The sequence below is a fragment of the Hetaerina americana genome, unplaced genomic scaffold (genome assembly GCF_022747635.1).
Source record: "Hetaerina americana unplaced genomic scaffold, ioHetAmer1.1.p SCAF_35, whole genome shotgun sequence".
Taxonomy (NCBI): domain Eukaryota; kingdom Metazoa; phylum Arthropoda; class Insecta; order Odonata; family Calopterygidae; genus Hetaerina; species Hetaerina americana.
In genome coordinates, this window is record NW_027286930.1 from 2,195,925 (window position 1) to 2,204,927 (window position 9,003).

At 37.1% G+C, this 9,003-nt stretch overlaps 1 protein-coding gene across 2 annotated transcripts; it reads left to right on the plus strand.

Moving 5' to 3' along the window:
* The first annotated feature begins 68 nt into the window (after nt 1-68).
* On the plus strand, nt 69-9,003 carry LOC139691432 (coiled-coil domain-containing protein 134-like). 2 transcript variants are annotated; one of them, XM_071589248.1, is made up of 6 exons: nt 69-294; nt 536-605; nt 1,133-1,254; nt 1,337-1,421; nt 8,577-8,755; nt 8,827-9,003. In XM_071589248.1, the coding sequence occupies exons 2-6, from the start codon at nt 602-604 to the stop codon at nt 9,001-9,003; spliced, it is 567 nt and encodes a 188-aa protein (XP_071445349.1). In that variant the 5' UTR covers nt 69-294; nt 536-601. The 2 variants fall into 2 exon arrangements, with proteins under 2 accessions (XP_071445349.1, XP_071445348.1); XM_071589247.1 differs by lacking the exon at nt 536-605.

The window sequence follows — 9,003 nt, forward strand, 5'->3', positions numbered from 1 at the left end:
CCATAAACAAATGAATTGCAATAAAAACGTGTGCAAACCGGGAAAACACTTGCGCGTTCCGTATTCCCACCCGATCCCATCAATTCGTGCGAACTGATGTAGTTTATGGAGAATTTATCTCATTCAGTTGACACTTTCCGGCTCCTGTTCGTTAATGTTACATTATACAGATGCGAAATATGCTGTGTGCTCTGTTCATCCCTCTGGCTGTTTGGTATTCAGCTTCTGCTGAAGATAAACAACAAAATCAGGAATTAAATTCCACTCTGGAAGCGGATCGAGCGCAAACAATATGTAAGCCTGCACGCATGCTTATGAAGTGGCACTTTCATTTTTAATTTCTTCTGTGATTCCATTTGAATTTCATGCAAGATAACGTATGAACTTTCTAGTCATAATAGAAACATGGTGTATACTTCAGTTGTTTGTTGAAATCATTCCACATTTAAAATAATGGTTTTTACAAGGATTTTCGGCCCATAATTACAATGGTATTTAATTCATGTTTATTATTGTATAAAATTCACGATCGCAGACATCGGTGCTTCAATATAGGAAAGCATTACCTACACCACAACTACCCTCCACATCTGCAGTTATCATGGGTAGGCACTCAAGTTGACATTACGCTGTGATCATACTTTTTCATGTGTTGTCACGTCTTCTTCTCTGTTGACTGTAGCCTTTCACACTGCACTGTGTTTATTTGACACTTATGCTAGTTGTTTTTCTGATTATTCTTTAAAAATATTTCAATAGTAGCATACAATGCCATTAATTCGCAGTTAAGTACATACTTGCGAGGTTCGTCATCTTAGAGTCTTAATTTAATACAGGCCAATTCCTATATAATTTGGTTTAATTGCATCACACGCTTCAGCTTCTTGGGCTTCCTATGTAATATCAGTAGCAAATAGCATGATTAATATTGGGTACTTTAACTTTTCAGTTTTTAGTCTCTTTCATCCACACTTAACCATCTGCAACGTTTCTGAATGCAAGTCACATTTTAATGTGCACTTCTGAAATGCAAATCTGCATTTTGATGAAAAAACAAAGATTTTTTTATTTTTATTTATGATATGTGAAATTGCCTTCCTTCATATCTTTCTTGTGTTTAATATTACTGCAGTCCAGCGGCTATACAGGAGAAGAAGGGTTGAGCAACTGGAAGCAGTAAAGAGCTTATTGGAGTTACCAGAATATGAAAAACAATACAAGATGGTCATAATGATTGCAGAGAAAGTTTATAATGTTTGTGAAAAATGTTTTTACCTGGTGTAGCATGCTTCAAGTTTATCTTGGATTACATTTGTTTTTTTACTTTTTTAATAAGGTAATAGAGTCCAGTAGAGTGACATTAGAGAGCTCAGGATACATTCCAGGTGCACAGTTTCCTAAAGATGAAAATGTCAGAGATGGTGAGTATTATATTGTCCATTTTTCATGCTTGCATTTGGATTTATATAATTAGATATTTGATAAGTTTTCAGTGCTTCAAACGAAATCTCCTTTTGCCTACCTGGTCATGATACTTTCAAATTAAATATCAACTAAAATTATTCACCCCTCTTAAAAATTATTCCGAAAACTAGAGGAATAAGATAATTGGACATTTCATCTTTTTAAATGAAGTCGCTGACAGCTGTAGTTATTGAGTTTGTGCAGGGAAGAAGTGAAACATTAAGGAAGAAATAGAAAGTGGTCATTTAAATACATATTTTAGGCTTGATGAAGTGAAGTGGCAAGCTTGCAATGTCTGTCACTGATAATTACATTCATAACACTTCATCTTAATCACAACACATTCATATAATCGGTACAATCTTTTGCAAATGGAAACAGTGTATGGGTGCACTTAGCAATATTGTCAATATTAGACTTTTATTGCATTACTAATAATTTTACCCATTTAATCATCTTAGTCTTTGGAACAACTGTGTATTAATCATCTTCCACCATATCTTCTGTAAAAAGATACCTTACATCAAGTTGCATGTTTAAAATAGCATCTCTCATTAAATGATTTCTACTGTCAATATATTTACACCTTTGTTGAACCATTTGACTTTCACACAGTTTTTGTACAAAAGTATTATCATTTTAGATTGCAATGCAGCTATCAACTTCTAAAATTTCCTTTTATAAATTTGTAAGAATGGGGTTTCCTTTTAAGCCTCTACAAGTGTCATAATATTCTGAGTTAGTGTGGACAAGGCAACTATATGCTGCTTTTGCCTTCCCCAAGACATGGCAGCTCCACTTAAGAAAACACATTCTATATATGATTTTCAATCAAAATTATTTGCCTAATCAACATGTATGTGGCCAATTATTCACTTTCCATTTATGTGATAGTACGGACCAAGATCAGAACTACCCTGTGAATACACTTTTGGCTAAATTACAATGCCCCAAACTAAAGTTCCGGTAAAGTTGGCTGAACCAGCTAGCTGCATGGCTTATATATCTCTGCCCTAGTACATACAGCTAGGTACATTGATGAGGCAATGCACTCTTGATTAGGAAGCATTACTTAGTCACGTTATCTTATTAAATTTTGAGCCCATTTCCATTAGTTTACTTCCTACTTTACCATATGCCAAGCTACCAGTTTTCAAAATTTCCTCAACATAAGCCTTTTTGTCTACATTAATGGCAATCTCATCTCTGTGATTGCTCTTGCCTAAAACCTACTTGGCTACACCTAAATCAGTCATCTCATAAGTATCTAACAGCTTTGCCTTAAAGTCATTCATTTTTTCTGCATTAAAAAGTTTCTTTCTTTATACCCTTTTTGGTTTTCTTAGGTTGTTACACCCTGTAACTTGGCCTGTCACAGTTTTCTAAATAAACCAGTACAATGAAGTTAGTCGTTGACTCTACACCATTTTTACCATAGTTCATGTGTCATAAGAGCATTCACATGCTCTATCCAATTTTTATTGAACTAAAGGTAATTGCAACTAGTGGAGTGAATTTCAGGATATATTTTGGGTAGTTAACAAAGATAGGAGAAGCATAAAGGTAGGCCACAAGCCTCTCACATGTTGTATCTGGTATGGCTTTGGCCAACCAATTTTGAATGCCTGAATATTGGAAGTCACCTGGCAATTCGCTTCACTAGGGCCCAGAAAAGTTATGATGCCCTTCAAATTGACTGGTATTTGGATCAACACTCAGGAGTTGGGACTGGAAATAATTAAAACACCTCTATTCCAAGGTTCATTATCCTTCACCCTTGTTAATCAGCAAGTTTGAATATAGGGATGCACATGATTATAGGGGTATATATGGTGAGGACACACTGTGTGCTTGAGATAAATCTGTCATTAACAGCAAAGCCTGCATGGTTACACCAGGACACTAACCACAGCAGTGCAGAAGAACACGAAAACCTCACTCCCTACAAGATTGCATTTCATCTGCCGGCTTGGATGCTGAAACAACTGTAGACAGCTTCACTGTGAATGTGTTCATGACTCTTTCCCTTCATCTGTGTCTAGGGGCCTAACATTGTTCACTTAGCCTTAAAAGGGAATGAGGAAATAATGGCCACTACGAAAAAGTAATTATCTTCCTATGCCATATGTGGACTGGTTATATCTCCCTCAAAGTTAAGGATGGTGAAGGGCTGGAAATATTAGATTGTTTCCATAATAGTAAGGCTTTTAAGTACAGTATGGCTTGTGTTCAACAGCAAATGCCTCTTCAGAAAGAGCATGAGACTGCTTTTTGTTCAGTTGTGAAAGAGGGCAGATCACCTACACAGTTTGGACACTTCTGTCTTATTTTTGAAGGGTGATGCCCCAAAGCTAAAAATGAGATAGCCAAGTTGAAGGACTTACTCTAGACCAAGTGTGCTCATGCATGTAAGTTTACATGAAAAATGGGAATTTGCATGGTCTATCCGATTCAGATTTGCCTCTCGGTGTTCAACTAGTCTGAAACCAAAGGTTTCATCTTATTGTTTTATAAATTTTCTTGTGTATTGCTTTAGTGCAGAATATAGAATACAAGGTGTGATCAAAAAAAGATAGGACTGATTTTATAATTTGTTTAGTTCGATGGATACAGCTTAATCGAACTTATCGCCCTCAATATACATGCCTTGCCTGACGACACACCTTTGCCAATGTTTGTTCCAGCTCTCGAACCCTGCCTGGTGAGCTGCCTTGGGGATCCTCTTCTGGTCCGCCGTACAATTAGTTTTAATGTCCACAATAGAGTTGAATCGGCAACCCTTTCAAGGTTGATTTTAACTTAGGAAACAAAAAAAAGTCTGATGGAGCCACGTCTGGAGAGTAGGCTGGCTGTGGGATAACAAAAGTTCTGGTTCTGGCGAAAAACTTTCATGATCAGCGCCGTGTGAGCCATTGTGTTATCATGGTAGAAATGCCATACATATTTTATACACATGTCCAGCCTCTTTTGGCTCGCTGCGACCCTCAGCCTCTTCATAGCCTTTAAGTAGAAATCTTTGTTGACGGTTTGACCTTGAGGGATGTATTCGTAATGAATCAGCCCTTGCCAATCGTAGAAACACACCCGCATGATCTTCACGTTGGGCCGGGGCATGCGAGCTTTCTTTGGTCGCGGAGAATGAGGACCTTTCCACTGAGAAGACTGGGCCTTTGTCTCAACATCATAACTGTAAACCCAGGTTTCGTCACTGGTTACGATGGTGTTAAGAAACTCTGGGTCGACATTGGCTTGATCCAGGAGTTCCTGACAAATGTCCACATGTTTTTGTCTCTGCTCATCAGTCAGCACCCACGGGACAAATTTTGATGCGACGTGCATCATGCCCAAAATGTCTGTCAAAATTTTCTGACAGGATCCGAAACTAATGTTCACTTCCTTGGCTATCTCCCTAACAGTTAAATGGCAATTTGCCCATACGAAATCATTCACCAATTTGACATGGTTGGGGTCTGTCGAAGTAGAAGGTCTTCGTTTGTGAATGTTTATCTGTCAAAGTTCTGCCCGATTTAAAACGAATGTACCACTCAAAATACTGGCTCCGACTCATAGCTTCATTAACAAAGGCTTGCTGAATCATTCCAAATGTCTCCGTAACACTTTTGACAAGTTTGAAACAAAATTTCATGCGCACATGCTGTTCCTTCAGCTTCTTCATTGCTGCCATTGCACGAGATGACAAACAGGTTAAGACACGTGCCACTGGTGCTGCGTAACGACATGATGTAACCAAACTCAACACCTCTCATTTTAGTTGGCAGATGTGTCGCTAGATGGCGCACTGTCTTGTTTAGATCTGTTGAAGAGTTTGAGCAGAATAAAATCGGTCCGGTCTGTTTTTGATCACACTTTGCACATGATGATTTTGATGCCAGCTTATGACAATATGTCACCTTCTATAAAACTTGGTTTTTTATACAATATCTATACAAGAGGTCTGTTCCAAAAGTATCGAGACATGTTTTTCAAAAAATTTTTATTTATTCATGAATATCTATTTTAACCCCTTCAAAGTAATCCCCATTAGATATTATACCCTTGTGCCAAAATTTTTCCAATCCTTGAAGCACTTCAAAAAATCATTTTTTGTTATCTTGTTCAGCTCCTCCTTCAATGCAGTCTTTGTCTCGTCAATCATAGCGTAGCGTCGTCCTTTCATAGGCCTCTTCAGTTTCTGGAGCTAGGAAAAGTCGCTGTGGGCCAGATCTGGGGAATATGGTGGCTGCAGCATCATTAGTGTATTGTTATTGGCCAAAAATTCACGAATAAGTAACGATGTGTGAGCAGGGACGTTGTCATGGTGTAAAAGCTAATTTCTGGTCTTCCACAAATCTGGGCGTTTGTGTCGGATTGCTTCGTACAAATTGCACATAACTTGCAGGTAATATTCCTTATTTACCATTCCACCCTATGGCAAGAACTCATGATGTACCACGCCCCTGCTATCTCAGAAAACTGTAAGCTAAACTTTCACATTCGACCGAACTTGTTTCGGTCTTGACTCATGCTCTAGCTTTCATTAAGATGAGTGACCTTTAGTTTCTATGTCATAACCATAAACCCATGATTCATCACCAGTTATGACCCTCTGGAGCAAATTTTGGTCGTCACGGACCGAGTCCAACACCTCATTAGCCATGTTAATTTGTTGCTGTTTTAGGTTGAAATTGAGTAATTTTGGTACGAATTCTGCGGCGACCCATGTCATGTCCAAATCACTGATGAATATCGAATGGCATGAGCCAATCGATATGTTTAGGTAGTCAGCAACTTCTCTAATGGTGATTCGACGATTGGCCAATACTATTTTCTTCACTTCATCAATGTTTTCGTTTGTTGTTGACGTGCTCGGGCATCTGGAACACTCTTCGTCGCTCATGTCTTCTCAGCCCTCTGAGAACATTTTTCCCCAATGATAAACGTTGCTCTAGTTCTAGGTAGCTTCTCCATATGCCAGCCAACATTCTGAATGCGTCCGCGCACTTAATTTCGTTTTTCACACAAAATTTGATACAGGTTCTTTGATCAATTTTTTGGAAAAGGCGAAAATGGAAGACAAGCCAAAACACATCCAAGCAAAACGGCTGTCAACAGTTAACTGAACATTCAAAAAGGCTGAACTTTTCGGAATAAGTACCAATATAACGCCACAAAAAAATCAAATATATGTAACCCGCAAAAATTCAAAATTTGTAATACTTTTTGAATAGACCTTGTACATTCTTAGCTTAGCAATGGCTTAGCGAGGCTTGGTGTGTGATTTTTACTGTCATCATAGATGGAATGATGACATGCATTTGATACCTCATATGCCCCCAGTAATATCAAGTTCACTGTTACGAATAATATAATTATCATTTGATTCATAAATTCCTTTATAACTACCAGAGATTAGTCAGTAATGAAATGTGTGCCATTTCTCCTAGACTTCATTGTGCATGTATTGCTCATTATTGGATTTTCATCTCTACTTGCAATTAAAACATCTTCAAAGAAGTGGAGAAAGGGAACTGCAAACCCCCACCGCTTAGTCCATGTTCAGCATTATGGAAATGAAACCAAACCAAACACTTGCATAGGAGTACTTATGATGTACATAAAGTCATATGTAATTTTATTTTTCTATAAGTAAAATTGTGCTGGAAAACTCCAAGCATAAATACTAGTGGTTCTACAGGGATTGTATGCAAGGTACATTGGGGCTTAAACTCACTTATCACGTTTGTATTCATCCACAGCATAGTAAATTTTTCCATGCTGAATTAGAATATGTCATTAAGTTGATATTTTTAGGCTATGGGTAAATGTATTGCATTAAATACATACCATGCATTGCATTGAATAGGTAAATGCAATGCCAATCTTTCTTAGTGCATAGGAGACCTGGTAAGTGCAGGATTATATTTTAGCGTTTAAAATTCCTGTACTGTTTCCGTGATAGTGTCATGTAGCTTTGGAACCAGGACATTACAAAACATCCAAAATTCTAATTTTTTCTTACTGTATTCTGATCTGGAAGAATTCTCTAGACCAACTACCTAAGGATATATATTGCAGATTTCAGAATGTACAAGAAAAACTTTAAAAAAAAATTTATTTTAGTTGAAGAGTCTTATACCCTCGATGAGGTGTTAACTTATAAGTATTAGTATTTTGGGTTTCAATTTTCTCTTTGAGTGTCATGAAAAAGTAATGACTAATAGAATGTTCCAATTTAAGGAAAGTAGATTCTGACATACATATTAGAAGTGTGGTTGGTTCCCTTCTTTTTCTTATTTACATGACATTAATTCCATAATAATCGTAACCAAAGATTATTTCCTGATACTATGGCCATTGGCGAAGATATAAGATTATTAAAACTGTGAGGCACATTAAAACAGTGTCTGCAATATTAACGCTTGATATTTGGTGTATAGTCTCCATTTTAATCTATAAAAATGTACAGTAATACATAACTAGGAATTAACTACGTCACCTCATTGTTTGGGGTCTGCAATCTGCATATCCCCCATGGACTTTCTTCCCACCCAAAGGCCTTGGCTCAAATCCTGTAGGTTGTATGATTTTTCAGCAGTATCCAGATCCCTATTTGGAGTGGTGTGTGGAGAGCACTTTAAGAGTACACTATCTGCAAGGATGGGAGGTTCAACTGTAAACCCATTGGCACCTATTGTTAAATGTAGGCTAATCCTGGGTCTTAATTCACCCTATCTGTATTCCGTGGCTATCTCAATACTTCTTCCCTATAGATGCTAATGACCTTAGCTGTTGGTCGCCCCCTCTAATAGATAAATAGCAAAGCCCATTTCCCCATGGGTTTTTATTTTCTCATGTCTTCTACTTAGTACCTGATAAAATAATTAGTAAAAATAGCTATATATTGTGAATCCAGAAGCTATAAAACTTGGAAAAATGTATAAAGAAATCTATTTATTCTTGCTTTTTTCTGTATGTGATATCATGTCTTTATTTTCTTTGTCACATTTGTCGGCAATGAACTTGACAGGTTTTAGCATAAGCTATGGCATAAATTTTTATTGTAATATTTTGTGCCTTAAGTGTTACCTGTTACATTTTATTCTATTTTACAGCACTATCTAACATCTTAGAAAATACAGCCCTTTTAGGTGATGTCTTGCTTCACCTGCCAGATATCACCCATGCAATCCTTGCTTATAACTATGAATGGACAGTTATGTTTAGATGGAGCATAGGCTTTTGTAATGAGACTATGTTGATGGATCCAAAGACAGTGAAGATGATTAATTTGGTAAGAAATTGTATGATCAAGAATAATAATGACATAATACAGTTTTTTGACATAAACAAATTTATTTGCAGGTTGCTCAAGAATTAAACATCACGGACAGGGATCCATCATATGTGAACCCTTACAGAAAGGATGCAAAATTAGAGAAGCAAACCTCATCCCATGTAGAAATAAAAACAAGTAAAAAGAAGAAGAGAAAAGATATACGCAAAGGTCCATCCCTCTCATCTCCTCGGACAGATTTATGA